Raw genomic sequence first — 26,678 nt, 5'->3', positions numbered from 1 at the left:
CTTAAAAGCAGCATAATCACATACATGAGATTTCTCAGTTATTTTTGTAGTTGTAGGTTTTCCTAAATCTAAAGTATTGTTGGTACCAACAGTATCACTTTAAAACATATTTTCAGATATTTATCTTGAGACAGGAATAGTATTCTTAATGAAAATACTCCTGTCATAGAACATTGCAACCAAGATGAGATGTCTAAGTGAATGGGCATTTGATAGGGCTAAAAAGTTTAAAGTTTACATTCTTTAGTGTAATTAAAAGTGATTAGTTGAAAAAAGTGATTAGTTGTACAAAGATGAGGGGGAAAGGAAGGAGGCCATGTTTCTCCCTCTTCTCCGTGCTAACACATGTATACAAGATCAAGCTCTGGTCATGTCCTTGCCAAAACAGCAGAGGCTTATCTAGGCTGCAGGAGTTACAAATACGTTTCGGAGAAAGCTTTCGTAAAGCTGTTCTGAATGGTATTTTCATGCTACCCATGTTCTGTCCTCACCTCTAATATACTCAGTGGTATCACTACTTGTACACAAAAATTCTCTGCAATACTTATCTGCCAAAAAGCAAATATCCTGCTGCTATTAAGTAGCCTGAGCTCTCCGGGCAATTTTCAAAGAATTCAACTCTGTTTTAATGACAGGCAAAGAGGAGTAAGTAAATATTTCAGATCTGGGTTTCAGCAGCACAATTCCATTTATTTTACTGATTTGGGGTCTGAACTATGGCATTATCTATCTTCTAATACTTGTGCCATTAAGAAGATATATTCAGCTTACAATAATGGATCTACTTAAAGAAAAAAAATGTTAATTAAAAAAACCCACTTATCTGGAAAACCATTGCTCAATCTCTCTCTTGCCAAGTTGAACCAAGACTAACCAACACCTCCCTAAATGCTATCATAGCTGACTCCTTAAAAAGAATAAAAAATAAAACACTATTTCCTTTTATTCAACATCCTAAATCAAATATTGAACAAAATAAGCTTTGGTAAATACTTTCTATTATAAATAACAATGGTCCATGGTTCCTGGTCAAATTCAATATTTGCATCATTGTTCAAGTGCAAAATACAGGCTATTGAACAGGCCTGTGGCTCTCACTTTGACAACCACGGACGGAGCGTCAGGCGGCATTACGATATACACACAATTGCGCTTTCTCAGTCTTTCAATAAACTATCCCCACGACCAAGTTTTCCTAAAATCCAGGGCCCAGAGAATTGGTATAGTGCACGATGGTAGTTAAACCCACAAAGTTATGAGCCTCTCGATTTGTATCATCTGTTAACTACTCTCTCTGTGACGTCTGGCAAGTTACTTAACATCTCTGAGCCTCATGTGTAAAATAAAGATAATAACAACATCCATCTCAAGGCTTATTGTCAGGATTAAACAAAATCATTCATATACAAGGCTGACACAGTGCCAACTTGCTGATAACAGAGGCTATCAAAAGATGCTAATTATTAATTTTTAAAGGCTAATTATTCTAAAATTACATTCTGTAATTGTTCATAATTAACTTATTTCATAGACAAAAGGTCAATTTTCCATAGCCATTACCTTTATTACTGAAATCATCGATTAACACAATTTCTGCTAAATATTTCCTTGGAGTCCTTTTAATTACACTGTGGACTGTTCTCATGAGGGTTGACCATCCTTCGTTATGGAAGACAATGACAACACTGGAAGTGAGCAGGTTTTCATCATAATGCCAATACTTGCATCTGCAAAAGGAAAATTTCACCGTATTTATTTCGAGGTAATCTATAATGCGGGGTTTCAAACTCACTATGATGATGTTTTCTGACTGGATTAAATATTATTGACTTAACCAATTTAAGTGAATGAAATGCAACCTTTTATATCTTAACAGAAACACAAAACAGAAGAGAGAAGCTGCTACGAGATGCAGTGACTCACCGACACAGCTCCTTCCTAACCAACTGGCACTGGCTGTGCGGATAAAGAGAATTAATTTCTGAATATACGCTCCCCACCTGGGGATTCTTAAGATATTATTTACAGCGATCAGGGCTGGGTTGTGTTTTTCCATGACTTCGATCTCGGTTTATTTTCCTTTTTAAAACTTGAGTTTCTAGTGCAAAGGATTTATCTCACTTACTGTGTATAAACAATTATGTAGCTGTGTTTGAAAGCTGTACTGTTCTAATATGGTTAAAACATTCAGGAAAAAAAACATTCAATAGGCTGACCTGTGGCATATAGCACACATTAAAAAATTACCTGTCGAATGAATTTTAAAGCTTCCAGTAATGTTTAGTTATTACATTAGCTAAAGGATATTCAGCTATTTTATTTTATTGTTTTATTTTTATTTTTCTTAATTTAAATTCAATTAGCCAACATAAAGTACGTCATTAGTTTCTGATGTAGTGTTCAACGATTCATTAGTTGCGTGTAACACACTGTGCTCATCACATCACGTGCCCTCTTTAATGCCCATCACTCGGTTACCCCGTCCCTCCGCCCACCTCCCTTTCCACAACCCTCAATTTGTTTCCCGAAGTCAAGAGTCTGTCATGGTTTGTCTTCCTCTTTGATTTCTTCCCAGTTTCCTCCCTTCCCCTATGATTCTCTGCGCTATTTCTTATATTCCACATATGAGTGAAACCATATGATAATTATCTTTCTCTGATTGACTTATTTCACTTAGCATAATACCCTCCAGTTCCATCCATGTTGATGCAAATGGTAGGTATTCATCCTTTCCGATGTCTGAGTGAGACTCCATTGTATATATAAACCACGTCTGCTTTAACCGTTCATCTGTTGAAGGGCATCCCGGCTCCTTCCACGGTTTGGCCATTGCGACACTGCTGCTATGAACATTGGGGTGCAGGTGTCCCTTCTTTTCACTACATCTGTAACTTGGGGGTAAATACCCCGTAGTGCAGTTGCTGGGTCGTAGGGTAGCTCTATTTTTAACACCTTGTGGTACCTCCATACTGTTTTCCAGAGTGGCTGTACCAACTTGCTTTCCCCCCAACAGTGTTAAGAGGGTTCCCCTTTCTCCACATCCTCGCCAACATTTGTTGTCTCCTGTCTTGTTAAGTTTAGCCATTCTAACCGGTGGGAGGTGCTATCTCACTGTGGTTTTGATCTGTATTTCCCTGATGCCAAGTAATGTGCATTTTTTCATGTGTCTACACAAAATTATTTGAAACAACTGTAGTAGGAAAAAAGTTGCCAGAAGGCCTTTTCTAATTGAAAGGAAACTCCAAACAGAGCCTGATAAATACTCCAGGAGCCAGGGAAGGTTCACTGAGTTTCACAAAATATCTGTGAATTACACAGATACATATACATGTGTATATATTCATGCATATTTATATCTCTGTTTATGTTTTTTTTAACCCCAAAGCTTTTCTTGAAGTACATAAGCTTGTTCCCAAGATTAAATTTAAAACCATAAGAGCAGTAATAACATTATCAGCTTGATAACCTATCCCAGCATTTAGAATAATAATCGTTATTTAAAACGGGGCCTGACCCAATATAGATGGAAACAGCCTTTCTTCAGGTGTTTATTTTCCTTTCAAAATTGTTCTAAATGGTCTATGTTCTTAGAGGTTTCTGTAGAAATGTGGACTGAGTCTGGTAACCCATTTAAGTCTTACTTCCTATATCCGCATTTTCTCATTAAATGAGTATTAATAACCTATTATGCCCACGCTCTAAGCTGGGCCCTAGAGCTGTAGCATCGGGGGTCAGCATGGTCTCTGCCCTTATGAAGCCACGGTCCTACAGGGGAGTCAAGACACAAAGCAAGTATCTATACCTTCCCTGAGTGTATAGGTGCAAAAACCAGGGTATACACGGCAGGTGGAGCTCACCTAGCCTCAAGCCACGCGGTCAGGGAGGCCTCCTGGAGCCAGTGATTTGAGGGTGAGACCAGAAGGATGATTTAAAAAAAGTACTGAGCCTGAAGAAGTGGGGAATGGGGAGGAAAAAACAAAAGCACAAGAATGAATCATGTGCGTATGATGCAGATACTATGAGAACCTGGAAGATCTATATCTTTAATTAATTAAAATATGAAAAATAAATATAAGTTAAAAAGGAAAAGTTACAAAGAAGGGCATTTGCAGTGTAACAAATATCACCTACTTATTATGTGCCAGGTTACTAGTCCACGTGCTTTACTTTTATTAACTTATTTAATCTCCCAATAACACTATGAGGTTAGTACTATCAATGTCCCGTTTTACAGACAAGGGGACTGAGACTCAGAGAGAAATATTTGCCTAAGATCATACAGCTAGTAAGCAACGAAGGAAGGAAATAAACCCGGGCTATCTTGAAGTTGTAAGAAATCTTATTAAACATAAAACAAATGAAAAAGAAAAAACACTAGCTATACCTATATATGAATGGTGAAGAACTGACCTAAGATCTAAGAATTAAGGATGAAACCGCGTATCGTTTCCATACAAGGCACCCATGGAGCGTAGTGTTATGTGATAGGAGCCCTCTTCCCTCCCCTTTGCAGCCAGGAGATGGCCCCAGAAATGGGGAAGGAGTGGTGGGGTGTGGCACCCTCTAGCCACAGATTAAACCAAGAAGGTTTTCTAGTGTAATCCAAAGTTGAGATGGGCCCATGCTCTTTCAGAACCACAAGTTAAAAAATACAGTCGTGGAAGAATGCGTGTCTTGAAAGATGTGATGAGTGTTTCCGGAGAAAAACCAACCTGGGCCCATAGGTTTAATTTAATTTAATTTTTAAGAAAGATTTTATTTATTTATTTATTTATTTGAGAGAGAGAGAGAGAGAGAGAGAGAGAGAGAGAGAGCGCATGCGCGCACAAGCAGGGGGGAGGCGCAGAGGGAGAAGCAGACTCCCTGCTGAGCTGGGAGCCCTGATGCGGGCTCTATCCAGGACCCCAGGATCATGACCTGAGCCGAACGCAGCTCCTGAACTGCCTGAGCCCCCGGCGCCCTCTAGGTAACTTTAGATGGGAAGGGGTAACAGTCCCCCCAAACAAACTGCGATCCTGATGAAGGGTCAGGCGTTCCTTCTCTGTATATAACCACTGGGCTTAAAGCAGCAGAACCGGAGGACACAGACAGCAATTTTGATTTATAACAGACACCAGAGGTGATGAAAATGTTTAAGACATGGGAGGACATCTGGGACTTGTTGATTTCTAAGACAAAAGATGACAACTTGGGGAACGCCAGGGTGTTTCAATCAGCTAAGCGTCCAACTCTTGATTTCAGTTCAGGTGGGGGCCTTAGGGTCGTGGGATTGAGCCCCGTGTTGGGCTCCGTGCTCAGCGCAGAGTCTGCTTCAGACTCTCTCTCCCTCTCCTTCTGCCCCTCCCCCTGCTCGCACTTGCTCTCTCCCCCGCCTCTTTAAAAGAAATAAATACATACAATCTTTTTTAAAAAGATGACAACCTGGGGAAACACGCAGACAGGGGCTTTGAATGGGAGGGAAAGGAGCTGAAAACACAGAGGGACTGAAGGGGGGGGGGAGGCAAAGTGAAGACAGGAGACAGTGTACATTGAGGGACACCATCACTGTCCTGGGGAGACAGTTTAAAGGTCTGGGCATGCTACCTGGCTTTCTTCCCCAGGACAAGGGGACAAGAGAGCTGGAATAGAGTGTGTTGTCTCACCTTTTCATCCCCTCCTGCCTATGTACAGTTTGGAAATAACTCCAAAGATGTAAATTAGATTGTGTGCCAGTTACAACTCTTGGTGTATATTTTTGCTGTTTGTCTCAAAAACGACAAAAGCAATATACGACTTGTACAATATAGAAGTTTATTAAGGGGAAAGTTCCCTTCTTTACCTCTCCCCATCTATGTCAGATCTCACCTCTTAGGGGAAATCATTAATAGTTGGCTGTGTATTTTTAAAATTTTTTATTTTCATGCAGACATATAAATGTGTGTATGTTTCTACACAACATATATTCAGATGAGTATGTATAAATTCTACTTCCATGTGAGTATGTACAGATTTATCTTATTATCTAACTCTTTTCAACTACTGCATAATATTCCATAGTACATAGAATATTCCATAACATTCCATAATTTACTTAACCATTTCCTTATTGATGGACATTTCAGTTGACTCTAAAACTAATGTCACAATGATCATCCTTATGCATATATCTCTATGACCTTGTGTAGGCATCTTTGCTGTAGAATGCTCAAGGCCGTATGCTCATTAAGGACAGGCGTCTCAGCTATTTTCCTCACCATAATCTAGCACATAATAGCTGCTCCATAAATATTTATTGAATTGCTCTGGGGATATTTTTGGAAGACCTCCTGATGTACTCTCTTTTCTCAGTAATGTCCACCCTCCACCCTACAACCCTTCTATTTTGAGGTACCCTCAAGAACAAACCTATATGGCAGGTGGAAGAGGGGACATTCCTTTTCCACAGAAAGAGGAAGGAAAAGCATTTCTAGTGGGGAGGGTAGAAAAAATCTAGAGGGAACAAGATGGGAATGAAAGCAGATAGAGGAAGGGACGCATGCCTGGCCTCCAGTTCTGAACTTGGCAAGAGATCACCCAACCAGGTGTGGCTGTAGCACGGAACAGAAATAATGCTGAGGTGTAGTTAGGCAAGGAGGGTTAAGGACGATTCCCTTTCCCACTTCTTTGCAGTCTCCCTTGGCTCTAAGATGGAACCAGAGAGCCTAGTATTTCCACATGCTTTCAGCGGGAACACAGAAGGTAGATGAGCACTAAGATCTAAGGGCCTGCCAGGAGTCACCACGGTAAGGGGTAAGATGATATGCAGCAAAGCTCTGGGGAGAAGGCTTAAGCCAGGGATTGGCCCTGGGGTTCACAGGATCCACAGTATTATTGAAAGCCAAAGTGGAGAGGAATCCCCGGAGTGGGGCAGGTGTGAGAAGGGACCATCTGTTCCAAGGGCAGCAGGAGAATTGACCAGAAGTTCCTGCAGCAGGAGTTCCTTCAGCAGCAAATGAAAAGAGGTCGATACACCTGAGAAGACAGGAGGCGGCAGCAGAGATGGAGGGTAAATGGTCCAGAACTGCCCACAATACCTCAAGAATGCAAGACCCTCCTATCACCTGGATATGACAGAAGAAAGAGAAGAGACGAGACACTGTGGAGAAGAAACAGCCCAGAGAGGGAGTTTGAACTTCAGGCTGATTGGACACTAGCTCAACGGAGACCTTTACGCCAATGCAGACTGGGTTCCCTTTACTTACTAGCTTCCGTTTGCCACCATCAGCCTGAATGCAGGTTCGCGAGAAAGGTTAGCTCTGTGGCAGCTTCTCCGATCTTCCACTGTGAGATGAGTCCGGTGGGTGGAGCATACAGAAATGAGCTCATAAGATACATAAGCCTTAGTATTGAAAGAAGCACCCAAGGTATGGAGGTAAAACCCCCATTTAGCATCATTTCTCTCACTTTACTGATGTAAAGTTTATAATAAGTTCGAATGAGGAGGAGGGTCAGCTGAACCAAGAATGCCACATTTAAATGGACGGGTTTTTGACTTTTGACTAATTTCTGCTCTCTGACGCTTCATTTTCCAAGAGAGCTTATACGTCCTCTAATGTCAAGGACAAATCAAGGTTGTAAATATTCACATTCAGATCACGGGTTTGCAAAGACTAAAAAGCTACAGTTATCCTTAAAGTCGTTCAACTGAGTATTCTCGTAGTGGCCATGAGGGCCAGGTGCTGGGGATCAGAAGAAAGGATGGGAATAAAAATCCTCATGGTGACTTTTCTATGACTTAAAAAGTAGATCTCAAAACCCAAAAGGAAATGCCTATGTATAATTTACTTGTATTCTCTCTGTACCAGCTATGTTTTTAAGATCTGTAGCATGATATATGGCCTTGTTTTATTTAGACTTTATCAATAAATAATATCTAATTCAACAGACTATGGAAAACATAACATTTTTAGGCTGCCAACTCCTGCAATCCATATACACTATCATTTATCTATGGTAGTGTGTATGTGTGTGTGTCCACACACGCATGTGCATGCTTTTTTTAGGCATGGGAAACAAATCCTCAATTTGGGGAATACTTTTTTTTTTTAAACTATCTACTTTTATTTTTAAATAAATTTGGAATCTTTCCTGTCTCCATCTAAAACCCTTTTTGCTCATTCCCATGATAAAAGTAGAAAATTACTTATGATTTACATGAAACAGTGCTGACACCCAATGGCTGAATAAATTAGTAATGCAGAATATAAAATTTAACTTAGCATTCAGAAACCAATATACATTTTCAATGAAAGGAGAATTATCACTGTTAAACCAAATCACTCAAGCTCAACAGACTGGGGCGGGGCGGGGGGGGAGTAGATTTTACCCGAGTATTTAGGTTCTATGCACTTTGATTGGCTGACACAAAGTAGGCTCCTTGAGAACACGCTACGGTAGATTTTATTCCTTACAGTTCACTACACATAGAAATAACCTAAGCGTCAAAAAATTTATAAATCAAGCTTCCTGATCACCATTCTCTGAATGTCTTTCCCAGAAAAGCTTGCTACAATCCAGATGTGGACTCGCTAACATAAAGACGCAGTATTACAGCCCTTAATCTGGAGACATTTCCTTTACAAATACAATTTAAAATTACATTGGCACTGGATATATTTTCTGCAACCGTATCATACTGCTAGCTCACGAACCCCTACAACTTTGCTCCCTAATTAGCGTTAAGCCTAGTGTTTTTCGTTCTGTGTTTCTGCAGTTGAACTCCGCATAAAATACTGTGCTTACAACCTATTGCATTTTACATTTTTGGCTTGGGTGCACGTTCCAGCAGGTTCTGCCCTTTGATGGTGTTGCCAACTGGTGTATATAACCATCCCTCCTAGTTTTCTGTGTTGAAGACTGGATTAGTATGATTTCTAGCTCTGTGTCCACTGTTTATGTGGATGAATACGAGAAGGTCAAGTACAATTACCGATGACATTTTTCAAAGAACTGAAACAAACAGTTCTTAAATTTGTATGGAACCAGAAAAGGCCCCCAATCGCCAAGGAACTGCTGAAAAGGAAAAACAAAGCCGGGGGCATCACAATGCCGGATTTCGAGCTGTACTACAAAGCTGTGATCACAAAGACAGCATGGCACTGGCACAGAAACAGACACATAGACCAGTGAAGGCTATGTGTAATCCTTGAGAGGCTGCTATCACTCCACTCATCAATTTCACCCAACAGCACCATCTTTCATACTACATTTCTCTACCTAGTCCACAGGGATCTGAAAATCTCATTCAGATATCCAGCTAAATCAAGATGAATTAGGTATCACACAGTCTCCTGGTCTGCTAGGGTAAACTCTTTTTTTTTTTTTTTTTTTAAGATATAGTTACTAGTCAGCTTGACTCTTCTTCATAGACCCAAGCCAGTACCTAGTGAAGGTTACTTTTTAAGTATAGATAAGTGATCTTTCCTAGGATCTTAACAGTAGGACATCAGCATCAAGTTTTCAGAACCAAACTTTCTCTCTCCTCTTTGGAAAATGTAAGGCACTATTCCCCACCTCCGGCTTCCTACAGTCTCTCTACTTCTTCACAATACCTCTGGATTATTGACAGCACTTCCTCTCAACCTCATTTGCTAAGGTGCTCTGTACTGGTGCTATAAGAGGCTTTATTTATTTATTTATTTATTAAAGATATATTTTAGAGAGAGAGAGAGAGCACACAAGTGAGTGGGGGAAGGGGCAGAGGGAGAGGGAGAGAGAATATCAAGCAGACTCCCCACTGAATGTGGAGTCCGACACAGGCTCGATCCCACCACCCTGAGATCATGACCTGAGCCCAAATCAAGAGTCGGATGCTTAACCAACTGAGCCACCAGGCGCCCCTATAAGAGGCTATAAAAGCCTCAACAATCTAATGTACTTAGGAGCTTCCTTATTCCACGCTTATTATATTGGAATTTAATTCCCTCTTTAACATGTTGTTATAACACTTCCAACATGGAGATCACTCCCACATCTAAGAAACAAAAGAGTATGCACGTCTGTTTTTTTCTCATACGTAAAACCACATAATATGCTCTAATAATCGGCCTACTCTTTGTTTTTTTCTTTATTTTACTCCAAAGAGATTTTTAAAATGATTTTTCTTTGGTTATCTTTGGCAGACACCACTGGGGATGCATGTCTGGAATGTATGTCTCCTCCTTCTCTGAAAGCTGCCCAGCACTCACAGTCCTGCCCAAGGTCCACTTCTCTAAGAGTCTCCCTAAATAACAGTTACTGAGTAGAAGTCATCCTGGCCTAGCAGCGAACACTTGCTCAAGCTGGGCCAAAGGCACCGTCCTTGAACTTCGAGCTTCTGAGATTCTAGTTGGTTTCCATTAAGCTCTTGAATGATCTTGTGAGGCACGGGCTGGGCAGCTGTTTTCATGGAGAAGCAGACAAAGAGAGAAGTAGACATGAGAGTCTATGAACTACAGAAAGAAAGAGCATATGACTTTGGTTCTCAACTTTTCATTTCCTGACCTTAGGTTTCATGAGATACTCTTACATCCTTTCGATTAATTGCCTGCCCACCCCCCACTTTTTTTTTTTTTTTTTTTTAGCTTAAGCTAGTTGAGTAGAATCCTTCCTGGCAAATAATCCACATTTAACATGAGCCTCTTGATATTTTGGTAAACTTTACTTCATTCTGTATACATCTTCACAGAATTAAACTTAGAGATTTTCACTATCATTTAATCAATCTATCTCTTAAAATTTGAGATTACTGGAGATGTTCCTCAATGATCACCACTGAAGTTATAAAAAGATGAGCTAGAGGTGGCCTTACCAGAGGCCAGTATTATTTGGTAGGTCCTAAAAATAATTTTTATGAATGTACAAAATTGAGCTTAAGAGAATTATATGAGCTAACCAAATAGGAGGCTGATATAGTAAACTGATGGGGGAAAAAAAAATAACCCACAAATTTTCACGTAGCCTAGTCATCACTAGAAAATCTGCCTACAAATTCTGATGACAAGAGGAATGTTGCTTGGCGCACGTGGAATCTTGACAGTCTTACTGGTTTTGAAAGCTCCGCACATCTTCGTCCGCAATAGGGTTTGTGGGACAGAGTAAATTCGAATTGGCAGACTCAGGTCCCCTCTCTCATGGACGGCTGGGGGTACAATGATCACAGGGTTTCTTTGGCTCCTCTGTTCTCATCCCCCTGCAGGCTATTTCCTTCTTGGTAAGAGATTCTTTTACTAGGCATGAGAAAATTGAAGTTTTTCCTTAATGATTTTATCAAAATTCTACCTCGATGTCTTCAAGAGTTTATACTCCTTTCCTTGATTATTAGAAGCTCTAAGATGATCTAGCTCCTTTTCCTCAATGTTCTCATCAATTCCTCTTACTAGCCAGTCTTCCCTTGAAGGCCAAAATTAAGTCTACAACAGAACTCATTCTTCCTTCACCACCCACAAGATGAAAATGTCAGCATAGCTGATTGTCATTAGTCCTGCTCTTAGCCAAAACAGAATTTTCCTGTATTATGTTAATACCCAATACACATTGGTTGATTTGATCTCAAAAACTTTTGTAAGAATACTCTTCCTCTCAGTGTTGTACTGTATCAAAGACTACCACCCAGTCTCTTCATTAATGAATTAAATATCAATGAAAAAGAGAATAATAAACCTTTAGCTTCTGCTCTATTGTAGTTAAAAGTCAAAATCAATGAACACAGAATTAATGGTTGGGTCTACAAAAGTTTTTCAAGCATACCACCCTTCGGGATTAAACTAGGTATGTGAAAACAGAGCTCTGCCATCCTTGTTCTGGAGTGTACGGTGCCGCAGCTGGAGAGCGGGACCCAGCACCGTGTGAGCGGCAGCAGAAGGGGTTGCTTCAGCTCGTCACACCCACACTCCCCACCAGGTCCAGCCTCCCAATCAGCTCGATGTAAATAAAACACACATGCTTGCTATGAGCGCCAGGTTCTAGGACAAGTGCCCCCAGTTCTGGGCCGGATTTCACTTTCCGAGGCAGAGCTGAGGTGCACGAGTTTACTTCATGTCCAAACGAGTAATGTATTAGAGGAAGGGGGGAAATTCTTGGCAGAGCAGACTAACAAGGACCAGAAACCCTTTAGCTCACGATAGCTGATTCCTAAGGCAAGAAGCCACCATAAGAGCTAGCGAAGACCACGGCTTTGTGTGGTTTATGTAACAAAGAGCAGGCCCATTCTCTACCCCTGTGGCCTCCTGTCACCCAGGGCTCCCCGAAAAGCATGTATCTGTTTTGATTTCCATTCTCTCCACCTTCTCCGAGGTAGCCAGCTTCCTGTCCCCCCCCCCCCCCTCAGTTAGTGGGAGACAGCGGTCTAGTCATCAGCCATGGCAGCTCACCTGCCAATGATGTTCAAAGCACAGCCACAGTCTGGGTAGAGCTCACAGCTCCAACACAGCCAGAGGCTTCCTAAAGCTGACGGCAACTTTGGGCCCCTCAGCTCGCGGTCTCTGCGGCAACCTTAGATGACGTGTGCAGAGTCTGGGACAGAAACCTCCGAGTCGGGCTTTCGAGAACACCTCGCTCCCAGCCATCCCGCTGATGCTCCTTCTCCTTCAGTGTCCTGACAAACCACCCAGGTGTGAAGGGCGTTTTCTCCATTTTGAGATACTCTGAGAAGTGACGTAGGAGAGAACTTCAGGGTTGACAGGTGTGAGGAGTGGTTACACAGGGATGACTTATGTCCCTTTGGTGAAGACACTAGTGGCATCAAGGGCCTCAGGCCAAGGAGTTGGTCAGGCCTACCTTTGTGAGGAGCAGTGAAAACCCCTCAACTCGGTGAGCCACAGAGAAGAAACTCGAATGCTCTGAGGAACCCAAGATTCATTCCCAAGCATGTGCTCAACAATCCCAGCTGACTCCCAGATCCAGGTGGGAAGAATGTGAAGGAGGTAAAATTCTAGCAGAACGGACAGTATCTGAGCCAAGTAAATAGTGGTTTTGCTATTAGTTATTGCGATCTCATTTTATCCCAGACTGGGAAAACACAGTTCTAACAGCTCTTAAAGTTTCCAAAGCACTTCTCCCCGCTTTATCTCCTCTGAGATGCACAGGAGCCCTCTGGGGTAGGTGGGACAGGCATTCGTATTATTCATTTTCTACATCAGGGGATTGAGGCGCTCTTAGGCTCTATGATTTGCTCAAAATCACCGTTAGTCATGGAGGCGCAATTTAAAAATGAACCATTTGACTCTACCTTCAAGGTTCTTTCCTTTAAACGAAAGATTTACTAAGAATGACACAATATATGCCTTAAAAAAAAAGGAAAATGAATTCCTGGCTTTCACTCAATACCCAAGGACTCCACAGCCACTAACAGAACGACTGCTCACAGGTCTGTCGATTTCTGCCTGATTTTAAGGGTTGAGAATACTAAATAATACACCAGGGCAAAGTACGAACGCTGAGCTATGTCACTGGATAAATGTCTTCAAATGTGTGTGTGTGTGTTTTTTTTTTTAAAGGAAAACATATGCAGACAGTTGTGTCCACTTAATGACCTAAAATGTCAAGCCATAATTTAAGAAAAAACCTGGCAGGGAATCCTGTGACTGGACATATGTTCGTGTGCATTTCTTCAAAACTCCCTGGGAAGGGAAAATGAACACTTCACAGTGGGAGCCATATGTTTATAGCTATACTGGACTCCCATTTCAAATAGGAGCTTACAGGCCATATTCTGATTTTACAGAGGCACCAGCTTATCAAAACCAATATGTCTGAGCCGAAACCACCACCACTAACGGGGGTAAGGATCGAGCAAGATGCCACGGTGTGGATAAGGACACTAACAGTATGAATGCAGGTTTGCACCGATCAATTTCTGCGGCACCTCTTTCCACAAAGGACTCTGGGCGGCTTACACATGCCCAGAGAATGCGACAATGTTATGAAAATTCAAAATAGGAGGGGGAGAAGATGGATAGAAAAAGAATGAGGAAAAAAAGGAGGAATCAAGAATGAGGTGTTAAAAGTACATACCAGCGGGCCCAAGGGCTCCTGTGGGCACCATTCTGAGGTACAGTCACAAAGAATACAGTCCAAATAGCATTGCCCTGAGTCAGGCAACATGGCAGCCTTGGGTGCCCTGAAGCCCCTACTTATTAATGGGGAGGCCACAGTTTGGCTTGAATTGCCTAGTAGGGAAACCTGGTCTGATCTGTCTTTAACAAACCAGTGGCTCAGAAGAAGTACAATAATCTTGGTGTGAGGACCAGATGGGATTTTTTTTCCCCCTAGAGGTCCTCCTTATGGCAAATGCAGCAGCGAGTTTCACTGGGCTGTTATTCATGAAGACTGTCAATGGAGACCAATGGCATTCTACCAAAACACAAGTTAGTAAAAACAGTTGTGCAGAGACGAAGTTGGGAATTTCAGTTCAACACAGATTTGAAAATCACACTTTGCAAACATTCTTTAAAATGTTTATTGAGTCATCTCCTCTTCCATGTTTCATCACTCCGTGAGTGAGCGTGTGTCTGCTCTCTCCGCTCATTACAAGAAGGAAATCACATCGACCATATGCAGGGCTCGTATTTCTAAGAGCAAATTTCAACGCTGCTAATGACGAAAGAGGTGTAAGCTTACAGCGGTAGCATGGTAACTTTAGGCTGGAGTTAGTAAATAATTCCCCAACAAAGAAGTGTGAGATATCGAGGGAGTTATCAATACAGGCTGTATAATATTTACTTATGGAAGTCTTAACCACTGATGGATACGGACGCTCCTACAGCAAAATGAGGAAATGCATTAGATCTTTTTTTAAAGGCTCCCAACCATAAAACTATGATTACAGATGTGGAAGAGAGTACATAATGTACAAGTTAATATTTATTAATTCGCAGAGCAGGCAATTTCTGGGGCTAACAAGAATATATTAACTGTTTAGTAATTTATCTTGTTTAAGGTATTAGGAAGCCAGGTTGTTCATTTAGCATGTAATATAATTGACACATATGAGATGTTTAATAAATACTGTGGTGAAGAAATCTGGTAATACTATTTCAAGAAATCATTAAAGCAGTCTACCTCTTTTCCTGCATTAACTGAATTATCTTTACCTCTCTCTTACATCTTTGCATCATGGTAATTTTCCCAGAAAATCAAATCCTCTCTTGGGAGGCTGAGTCCCCCAAAGTGAGTTGAAGTTCATTATCAAAAGGTTTATGGCTCAAAAAGGAGATGGAATTTATAAGGCAGGAACCGAAAGGGTTTCCTAACTCCCCTCTGAAGAAGACAGAGGACAGGAAACCTCAAACCACAATTTTGGAAAACATTCTAGCTCATTAAAATCTGGCAGGAAACCCAAGACTGAACACATGTGAGCATTCAAGTGACGTACAGTCAGTCGTCATCCGGAGACAGTGTGTGATCGATGTGTTACCGTCTCCCCTCAGAGCCCCTGTGTTTCTTGTAGGTCTATGGATAGGCCACGTACGAGGGAAGGCAATTATCAACACAAAACAAAACAAATCTGTTCTGTGTGAGGTGGAGGCTGGCAGAGCAGTGAAGACCAGGGATACAGCAGACAGTGGAGAGGAGACCCCAGAGTCGAAAAAACACTACCAAGTAAAAGGAAACAGTTATTACTCCTTTGATCTAATGATTCCACCAAGAAATCTGTCCTCCTGAAGTCATCAAAGTGGACACGATGATGGGGCCACAAGCTTGTTCACCGCAGCCTCGTTCATAATGGTGAGAAATTGGAAACAACCCAAATGTCCCCAAATGAAGGACTGAGGACATAAATTCTGGTCATCCATGGAGTGGAATATCTTTGTTTAAAAAAAAAAAATTCCAACCTGGTGGTAGGGGATTCTTATTTTCTTCTTCTATATTTTCTTTAAAGCATATGCTTTCCTCTTCTGAAACCTTGAAAATTGCTACTTCCGACAACTACAAGTGAAAAGAACGTTACTGGGCAGTTTCAGAATCAGCAACCCCCGGGGCAAGAGGTCTATCCTAACTCTTTTCTTATTAAACCATCACATTAGGGCTTTCCCTGGAGCTAGACCTTTACCTTAGCGATGGAATTAGACCAAACTTGGGCATTCGCTTCCTAGATGGCTGGGCGGGAACGCATCTCCTCCAAGAAGTGAGGGCACATTTTTAAAACATTACGATTTATACCCCTTCGCATTTGGATTCAATAAGAGGGTATTTGAGGGACTTGCAAATCATACTTAAGGGGCCTCTGCATTTCATTTCTTCCAGTCTTTTCCTTCCTGATACGAGCTGGTTACTCCACTTAATTCCATCTGATTATAAAGCCATCCTGTCAGGATGGAAAAAAGCCCCCTCAGAACAGAGCTGCTAAGCAGACAACTGTTGCTCAGAGTGCTAGAGCAGCTAGAAGAAAAGACAAATGTGCTGAAGTGCGAAAGGAAAACACAAACAAAGATAGAAGAGCTCCGTTGGAAGCAATCTTTTATGAGGGCCAGCTGCCAACTTTTGGAAGTTTATAAATCCAAACGGGAAAACCAGTTCTTCTGAGTTCCAATATAATGTTTCAAGTATCACTAAGTATGTTTAATTATCACCATTTCAGAAATAAAGTATTTCATGTGGTGGAAGAATTATACCTCTTTAAACTCTACCAAAAGCCTTAGAAATTCTCAGTGTTCTGAAGCGATTCAGGGATGTCCACAATTATGTTTCTCAAGAGGAAAAAAGTCCTTCACAGAGAGCTATGAGTGGACATCACTTCAGAGTAATCTAAAGAACTGTAGTGATTTCATACATGAACTGACTTTTTAGTCCCTCCGCTCCGCGAGGGTCCTGCTCACCGCTGTGCCATTTGCTGCCCGCTGGCTTGTGTCTGCCGGCCCCAGGCTACCATCAGAGTGCCGGCCGCCATGGCCATCTTTTATACTAAAGCCTTCAGGACGGAGAGGAAGTTTCCTCTGAAGCTTCCTCATTACCTGAGATACCAGAACGCAGAACACCATTTCTCCCCTGAAATTTTTATTCACGAGACACTTGTCACCAAAATAAAAAGCATTTTGTTTTCAAGTTGATAAACTCAAGACCTCACAGGAGCAATTTAACTGAATCTCTTCACACCTAAAGTCTTGTTTTTTGAAGCTGATACCATCTAGTACAGCTTTATGCTGGGGAGGACAGGCGACTAACTGTATGGGTCAGTGTTACAATTTCAAGGGAAAAATAAGTATGCTTCTATTTACCTCCAAAATATTCCCACTTTAATTTTTAAAAATTTCTCTAGGAAAGTATCCATATCCTTTCCTTTTGGGAACAACGGTAGCTCTGTACCTCTGCACGATTGTTAAAACTAGTGGCTATATGTCAAAGCACATTTTATTAGCGTTTATATGTTCAGGTTCTAGAAGTATGCACCCATTTGTATTGTCTTGCTCTTTTATTCAGAGGACTTTTCTAAATAACTTCCCCACAATCAGCTGTGAGACGAGGTCTCTCATTCTACTGGAACCCAGGAGTATGTGAACTCTCCCAGCATCATGCCTGCAACTTCTGATCCCCAAAAGCCCCATTTCTTCTCCTGCCATTATAATTGGACTTTGTGGCTATGGTCTAGTAGAGTCTGCTGTTTGCTTCTCTGAGACCAGGACTGAAGTAACAGGTGTGATGCTCTTTTATTTATGTGCTGCCTGGAAAGAACTTAAATCACCTCTCTTGAGGAGGGGAGATAAAATCTAAAATTAACAAGTATTCCTGATAAAAGTCTAGGCTAGTTATGGGAAATTAAACAGATTCACTGTAGCATCTAACCATTTAGGTAAAGTGATGCACTTGGGGCCTGGGAGCAAGATACTTTCACATTAAACGGTCATCAGTGCTTCTGAAAATTCAGATTAGGTGTGCTAATCAACAGAGACGACTCCATCACTGAATCTAATAAATATTCCGAACAGTGCAGCAAACCTCCAGTGTTTCATTGCCCCTGCCGGCAGCAGCCTCTGTTGAGCACGTCCTGGCAGGATTCCAACTTCCTGCCCAAGACCATTTTAGTAGTAAGATGTAGTAAAGGAGGTGACAGCGAGGTAGGGAAGGAGGGGTGGGGAGGAGAAAAGAAAGATTAATTATGGAGGTATATTCATAACAACTAGGCCAGTTTATTTCCATTTTTTAAATAGAAAAACTTAATATTCTACACTTTTTGGTCTTGACCTTTCTAAAAGCCATTATCGTATTTTCTTTTTGGCATAAATTAACAGGTAAAAAATCCTTGGTTTGTTAGAATTACCATTTTCAGTGTTCCTGCAATTCGCATTTACCATAATGGGGTCTTGGGCATTCTGTTCATTAACCGTATGCTAAATATTTCTGTGATTAACCTGAGCTCCATATTCAAATACACAAAAATGCAACAGATCCTTATTCATCCTGGAGTCTGTATTTGTTAACCTGTGCACTCCCTAAAATGTATTTGCAACCCCCAAATTGATACCGGGGACACTTACAGTCATTTGAGAACATGCACAAAGCAGCAAAAAAAATAAAATAAAATAAATATGAATTGCAACTTGAGCTGCCTGCAGGCGGACACAAGAGGATACTCTGCCTTCCCGTTTCTACTCTGACAACCGTCAACAGTGTCCTTCTCATAGTCTATTTAGGGCCATCTTCCCCTCAATTTTGTGCTTTTTGTTGGCGATCTCACTGTCTGAAATGGCTCCCAAGCTTGGCGCTCAAGTGCTGTCTGGCTTTCCTAAGTGTGAGAAGGCAGTGCTGTGCCTTCTGGAGAAAATACGGGTGTTCGATTTCTTCCTTCGGGCACGAGTTCTGGCGCCCCCGGCCATGAGTTCAATGTTACGAGTCAACAATACACGCTAAATAGGGTGTTCTTAGACAGAAACACACATATATCCGGCTTATGTATTGATCAGCGGGGGCTCACAAGAACCAGCCCTGCGTTTCCCCCAGGAGCAATGTTCTGTATTCCTCCCCGCGTGCTCGCAGTGACTTGATAGAACGCAACTACCTTGATAACAAGGATCGAATGCATAGCAAAATACGCACGGACAGAAATTCAATTCCGCCAATAAGGTCAGCTACAAAAAAGTCAGCTATAAAGTTTGTCGCCCCTCTGCACTGCCCGCTCTACAGGGGAAGCGTGATGGGCAGATGAATCTGTTTTATGGGCAAATGCTGCGGGCTGCACTGTGACTCAAAGTAACTTGGAAAGATTTAAGAGTCAGAGACCATCACGTCCCCTCAATTAAAATGAAATTTATGCTTTGAAAACAACTATTATTAGGCCAGACAATAGGACTTTAACCAGTAGGGTCATAAAAAGCCAGGGTAAGTCAGGAACATTCTGTAAACTACTCAGGGATGCCTTATATAAAAAATGTGCCCTGAAAATTACAGGAAGCTGCCAAAAGAAGAAAGAGAAACTGGACAGAGACAGAGTGAGAGAGAGAGAGAGGTCTTCACCATGGAGCAGAAATGAGTCCGCTGCGCAGACAAACCTACCCTTTAAAGGACAGTGTGGTCTCTTGCTCAAATGACAGTCTACACTATTAAGAGATGCTTAGAGTTAAAAGAAAAATAGGGTTAAATTAGCAAACATTTATATTTTTAGAAATGATGGTGTTTATTATGAAATATTTACATACTAAACTCTACAGCCCTGATGCATCTTCATATTTTCTTCGCTTCTCTTAATGATGCCAATTATCAATTCAATCACCCAGTACTTTTGAGCAAGTTCTTTATGGTGTGAGGACATTAAGGACCCGCTTTATGCTTTCTGTCTTTAGGACTATCCCTCCTCATAAGCAGGAGAATGTGGGGGATGAAAGACCAAGATGAGGCTGAAGGCCATACACCTGGGACGAGGAGAGACCTATACAGGAGCGACAGCTTCTGTAGTTTTGTCTACGCTGCACCAGGGACAAGGGTGGCTTCCAACCACTGGGATCTCCGGCCCACAGAGCTCATGTTACCTACTGGGTTATATGCTTTTATGTTCTTTATCACATTTCATAATCACAATACCTTTATGGGCCAAGTATTTTATCCATATTTGTTAGAAGAGGCAAGCAAGGCTCTCTAAATGTTAGTTATCATTCTTTTCAACTCTGCGTGGGATCCCCAAGAGGTACCTTGGGTGCACTCATGAACTCAGTACTACTCTCAGGTACCACCACATAGTACCCCTTGTTTCCTCTAGCTCAGGATCACTGAGGGGGGGTGTGTGTGCCCTGCTGCAAAGGGGCCTCGGCTTCTGTGTAAGGCAGGACCATGTTGAAGTCACTTGCCCATCTGTGCCAAGGCCATAGCTTCCTGTCATTGCAGAACCCACTGGATGGTGATGTGCTACCGGCTTTGACATACCCTCAAGTGTGGTAATCTGTTGTCCCAGAGTTCTGCAGACGTTCTAGTGAAAAGTTCTTTCAGAGTATCTCCTTGATATTTGGGTATGAATGAGCTCAGGGGCCAGGCAGGGCGCACGATCTAAGGGACCGGCACTACACAAACGTTAACACTGCCCCTCTGCTCCAGGCTCGCGCTCTGGTGCCTTTCTGCTCTCTCCTTCTGACGGCTTCTTCCAACTTAGATTGAAGCAGAGACGCTTGCTGCCAATAGTTGGAATTTTAAACGCCTACGTTCAAAGAGAGTCACTTTGAAATTGATAACATACTCTCGCCTTTTGTTTCTAAGTCAAAAATGTTACTACTGTAAAAATGTCTCAGGTTTAAAAGGACTGCTCTCATAAACAGACTTTCCTGATCTTTTACCTGGTGTGGTGAAATATCCCAGAGACTTGGACGCACCCCTGGCAGCCACATAGTCCTGGGTAATTGCTTACGTTGTGGACTTCCGGTTCCTTATCCACAAAATGAGGAAATAGTATCAGTGACCTCTCTGGCTCCATTTAGCTCTACAATTTTGAGTCTGTGAAATACTTCATATACTATGTGTAAGGTTCTTGAAGTGTCCAAGCCACGCCCTTTGAAAGTTGTCACGTGGCTTCGAAAGTGCAATCTCGGGCACCTGGCTCCCATCTGTTGTGATCGGCCGTTCATCCGGGCCATCTGAGGCGTGAGAGGAAGCAGAGAACTGGCCGCACGCAGGATGGCAGTGGACGAGGCAAAACCACGGACGGGAGTGTGCTGGAGAGAAGGGCTAGGAGAGGTAAGGGCCCACCCCACCATCACACCTGCCAGAAACAGCACATCCTTGCCGCCTCGTTGGAGCCAGCAGGGTGCTAACCATGCCGCGAGCCTCAGATCACACAGAAAAGGCTGGTGAGGCCGACGTATAAAGTACAGAAGGGAGGATAGGGAGTGATGAGCTTATAGAACAAGATTTTTACGTTCTAATAAGTGTGGCTGTATGTACAGAAATGGATGGGGAAAGACCCTGACAAATATTCAAACAGCAGCAGCCTCTCCAATGGGAGAACGGAGACTTTCGCTTCTTGGTCAATGTGCCAGAATGGGTCTCCTCCCCTCCCTGGAGCTGACACACACAATGGTTAACAAGAGGAGACACTCTCACAGCAGGAGTCTATCCGAGAGACACCAGCACGGTTGAACTTGGCAATATAAAATGGCTGATTGTCTTCCAGCTAATCCATTCTGCTCCCCTTCCTGCTCCTGGGGAAACCAAAGAAGGGTGAGCCTGGTATCCTGGCAGCCAGTGTGATGTTCTCTCTGCCAGGTCGGGCACAGCGTCGAGGGGCTGGACATCAAGGGCAAGTTTTGCCAAATGGTGCAAATTGCTAGCATGCTGGAGTCAAAGCAGTGCTTGCCTCTGCTTGGATACAGCATAGTTCAGTTAATAAATACCACATCTACTGTTACTTTCCAAGAAGAGTTGTCACTCCTGGCACTGGCCCAGAAGCTGCCAGGCTCTCAGCTCTTCCAGGAAGAGGCGGCAGTGCCAGAACAGAGAGCACTCTGCTAAGCAAGAGTGGTAACAGCTGCACACCAGCTGCTTGCTGGCTAGTTCCTTTCAGCCCTTGTATCAAGAGAAACATCGTGGAAGACCCAGGGGAGAATGTAGAAACAGAGAAAAAAAGTAATTTTCAGATGGAAGAGACCTTGGAAAATGTCTAGTGGTTTCTAAACTGAATTAAGGAGTGTGGTTTCAAGGAGATGCACAGAGTCATGAAGGGAGTCATCTGAAGAAAGGATTCCGGGGACGGTGCGGCTAAGCAAGTTAAACACACTGAAAACAGCTTTTTACAGATATAGAAACGGAGACTCAGGACTATGGGGAGTGCTTCCTCAAAGAACTCATACTATATGAAGATAGAGACGTGAGAATCAACAACCAAAGTGTGTTCACACACAATGTACTTTGTAATGGACACTGATGGGAAATGTAAGACTTAATTCGACTGTCCTGTAGAGTTGGCTTTTCCTGATTTTATTGCGTATCTGTTTAGTTTTACAATCATTAGAACAGAAATAATAAGCGCCTTCTGGTAGTATACAGATCGTTTCCTTTTGAAAATGAAAGGGTGGGGTGCAGTGAAAAAAAATCAAAGCATCCCCTCAAGTTGCTATATTTTCCTTACTAAAAATCTGGTCCTAAGACTAATTTTAACTTTATAACTTAATTATTTTGTCTATATAAACTATATATATGATAAAATACCAATAAAATAGCATTTGGGGGGCTAGTAATTTGCTAAAGAGGAAGGTCTTGAAAGGAATAGCCTTGCAGATGTCCCAAGTGAGCCAGCAGTTTGGAAGCTAACTTAGGTTATCTGTATAATGTCTGATCAAAAAGGGCCATGTCAATACTATTGGTCTCTTGGATGATGTATTCTAGTACTAGCTCTAGACTTCAGTAAATATAAACCACCTCTGGGCACTCTGCTGTGAATTCCTGAAATATCAAAAATGACCGATACAAAAATATTAGTATAATAAATACCTGGCCAATAAATTGTTGAACTTGAATCCTTGGGTTTGAAACCCTGTTTACTCCCGCAAGACCCTTTCTGAACCATTTAAATTATTATGCTAAGAAAAAACTACTATAAATTTGGAGGCTGGTTGCATCATACCACTTAAAAACATTTCTGTCCCAGGAATATTAAGGCTGGCCATTTTTTTGTATTGCTTTATCCATCAATCCTATTAATTAGTCTAGCGATAGGATCTCATACTATCAGGTCATCTACCCTTCTGCGGATGTTCTGGCACTTTTTGTAGTATAAAGTTCTTCTTTATCAGTTAATTAAAATGGGTCCAATTAAATTTTGGATGAGGTAAGCGTCTTAATGATCTAAATCATCACTAACCGTGGAACCTGGTGAAATTACCGATGAATCAGGTATAACAATTCTAACTTAATTTTATAACATTATAATTTGTCAATGATCAAACTGGAAGACTGAAGATGACAATTCTTTTCTGAAGTCTCATTTTTATTATTTATCTAATTTTTTCTAAATATCTATAAAAGTGGTGGTCGAAATATGATCCACAGATCCCTGGGATCCCCAAGACCCTTTCAGGAGCCTGGTTAGGTCAAAATTATTTTCATGATATCAAGAGCTTAATACCTTTTTCACTGTGTTGATATTTACCTTGATGGGGCAAAAGCAGTGGTGGGTAAAACTGCTGTGGCCTTGGACAAATCCAGGTAATAGCACCAAAAGGTACTTGTGTTGATGGTATCCCTCACCGTCACACTCTCAAAGCAAAAACAATGCCATCTACACTGAATGTCCTTGATGAAGCAGTAAATCTTCCCTGATGAAGATTTATTAATTGTACTAAATCCTGCCCTTGAGTACAGGCCTTTTTGATATTCTGTGAGACGGAATGGGAAGTATTTTAAAAAGGACCTCTGCTCCATTATGATGGTTGTCGCAAGGAAAAGCACCTGCATAATTGAGCTCCAAGCAGAACTAGCCAATTTTTTTCAAAGGATGACATTTTTGGTTATTTGGCATTTTCTCAAATGTGGATGAAGGGAGCCTGTCACTTTAAGGAAAGCAGCTGACATCACTTGTTTCTGATGATAAAACTTGCACTTTCAAGCAAAACTTAGAATTTTGGAATTATGACAGCTTTCCAGGAGTTAAAACCCTTCCTGATGAGAACTGATGATGATTGATATATATATATATATCAATATATCAATCTGATATATATTATCATATATATATATATATATATATATGATGAAATTGTCAATACTTGGAAGATCTGCATTACTCAGGATATGAACAGGTGATGTTACATCATTCAGGGTGAAAAGACTCACTGACCTGCAAGACAGACTAACAACAGAGTCTTAGAGGCTTGTTGGTATGGTTGTAGATTCTACATTGGAACCACTCTTCAAAAACTACTATGGGTTATGTTTCGGCATAGTTATCAAGGAAGAATACCCACAATTATCTGAAAAGGCTATTAAAAATACTCCTCTTTTCCAATTACATATCTGTGTGAGGCCAGATTTTCTTCATATATTTCAACCAAAACAACATATGGGCAGAAATAGATATTGGAATCTAGATACCTTCTATAAGCCAAACATTAAAGAAATTGGTAAAAATGCAAAATAATTCTACTCTTACCATACTTCATCATTTTGGAAAATTAATTTTTCATAAAATGTGTAAACATGTAAGGGGTTTATTACTATTAACTGAATAATTAAAAACTTCTGCTTTAATTTCAATAGGGTAAATTTTGATAGATACATCCCACATAAAAGAAGTCTAATAATTTGGGGCTCTTAATAATTTTTAAACATTTAAAGGGGGCCTGAGACCAAAAGGTGAAGAACTGCTGGTCCATAGAATCTGAACAGGCCAAGTCACTAAACAGATATTTTGTTATAGGTTTTACCTTTACCTAATTCATTCTGACACTTGCTGATACATAACAGAAATATCACTGCCTTACAATGGTCCTAATATGTATAAAATTATCTTCACAGGTTAATAACATAGGCATTGTCAATATTTGTTACTTAGAATAATTTCCCTTCCCAACAAGTATTAATTGTCCAGATTTAAAAGGGGGGTGGAATAGAAATAAGAGATAATTCAAGAGAAGGATGGGTTGAATAACTTAGGATAAGTTCAGACAAAATGTACTCAATCTGGAAAATGTCATCAGTGGCCACCACTGACTGAAATGTGGGATTAAACAAAAGGCAGGATTGGGTTTTTGTTTTTTCAGTAGTGGAATAAATAAAGGGCAGCTCTGTGCATTGCACCCCCAGTATCCGTTACACAGAACCAAAGTGAAAGAGATATCCATGTTATCTATGAATGATTACTGTAATGCCACTGATACTCTGCCCCCAGGGAGCCGGAGACCCATGACAAAATCCTCCACTTCTAATAACTAACTTCATTTTACCAAGGATCAGGTCTTCCTATTTATTTGGCTCAATCAATCTGTGCTTTTCTTTTCCAAAATGCTAGAAATCCCATCTCCGTTCTTTCTATTGTATTACCACCACCCTCACCCTGCCCACCGAAACATGACCTTGATTGACTTCCTAGGGCAGTGATTCTTCATCAGGGCAGATTCTGCCCTACCTGAAACATGTGGCAAACTCTGGAGACATCTGTTGTTGTTGCTGTCACAACAACCAGGGCCAGGGGTGCGTGGGCTCCTGGCATCAAGTGGGCAGACTACAGAGATGCTGATAAACACCCTACTATGCACGGGACAGTGCCCACGACAAAGAACGTGATGGTGCTGAGACTGAGAAACCCTGTCTTACCGGCAGAAAAACATTCGGCAATAACGAGCTAAAAAGTCATTGCCCGGGGCGCCTAGGTGGCTCATTCGGTTAAGCATCTGCCTTCTGCTCGGGTCACTGGGATCGAGCCCTGCATCAGGCTCCCTGCTCAGTGGGGAGCCTACTTCTCTGTCTCCTCCCTACTGGTGCTCTCTCTGGCTATCTTTGTCACTCTTTCTCAAATAAATAAATAAATAAATAAATAAATAAATAAAATCTTTTAAAAAAAATGTCTTTGCCTTTTACCTTTTCCTAACTTTCCCCATTTTTCTTTTTCATAAAGTAAACACACTGTAGTGTCCTGTAACATAACCCCGTTGGCCATTAGTCTAGCATCACTAACAAGGCAACGTGCCCTAGAAGCCAGACTTTGAATCCCAGTGCCACCATCTTAAAGTTATGTGACCTTCAAACTACCTACTTCTCTGAGCCTCAGGTACTAAAAACACAGGGGAAAAAACATGTACTGTTTCAATATGGTTTTAACGATTGGAGATTGTGTATCAAAGCCCCTGGCACACTGCCAGACATATAGTAGGTGCTCAATAAAATGGACAATGATGCTACTGATCCTGTCATTTACTGAGGACCTCTGTCTTCATTACCTGCTGTATCAGAGGAACAGGGGAGCAAAGCACCATCACAATGACAGAGTTAATTCCGTGGACGTGGTAAACATGGCTTATACTGCATTTAAAGTAATTGAGAAGGGGGCGCCTGAGTGGCTCAGTCAGTGAAGCATCTGCCTTCGGCTCAGGTCCTGATCCCAGGGTCCTGGGATCGAGCCCCATGTCGGGCTCTCTGCTCAGCTGGAAGCCTGCTTCTGCCTGCCACTCTGCCTGCTTGTGCTCTCTCTGTCAAATAAATAAATGAAATCTTTAAAAAAAAATAAAATAAAGCGACTGAGAAATATTTCCCCAAAGAACCATATAAAAAAG

General features: G+C 41.6%; 1 protein-coding gene across 2 annotated transcripts in view; it reads right to left on the bottom strand.

The window, feature by feature from the left end:
- The window catches only part of GALNT7 (polypeptide N-acetylgalactosaminyltransferase 7), a 137,271-nt gene that overhangs the window by 26,043 nt on the left and 84,550 nt on the right, over positions 1–26,678 (bottom strand). For both annotated transcript variants that reach the window (XM_045799431.2, XM_045799430.2), the window contains exon 3: positions 1,561–1,727. In XM_045799431.2, coding sequence (XP_045655387.1) covers positions 1,561–1,727 — 167 coding nt within the window. The remainder of the gene's footprint in view (positions 1–1,560; positions 1,728–26,678) is intronic.

Source organism: Ursus americanus, chromosome 13, assembly GCF_024610735.1.
Source record: "Ursus americanus isolate L20-20 chromosome 13, mUrsAme1.1.p, whole genome shotgun sequence".
Taxonomy (NCBI): Eukaryota; Metazoa; Chordata; class Mammalia; order Carnivora; family Ursidae; genus Ursus; species Ursus americanus.
Note: the sequence above shows the minus strand (reverse complement) of the source record. Positions and strands in the feature narration are given on the sequence as shown.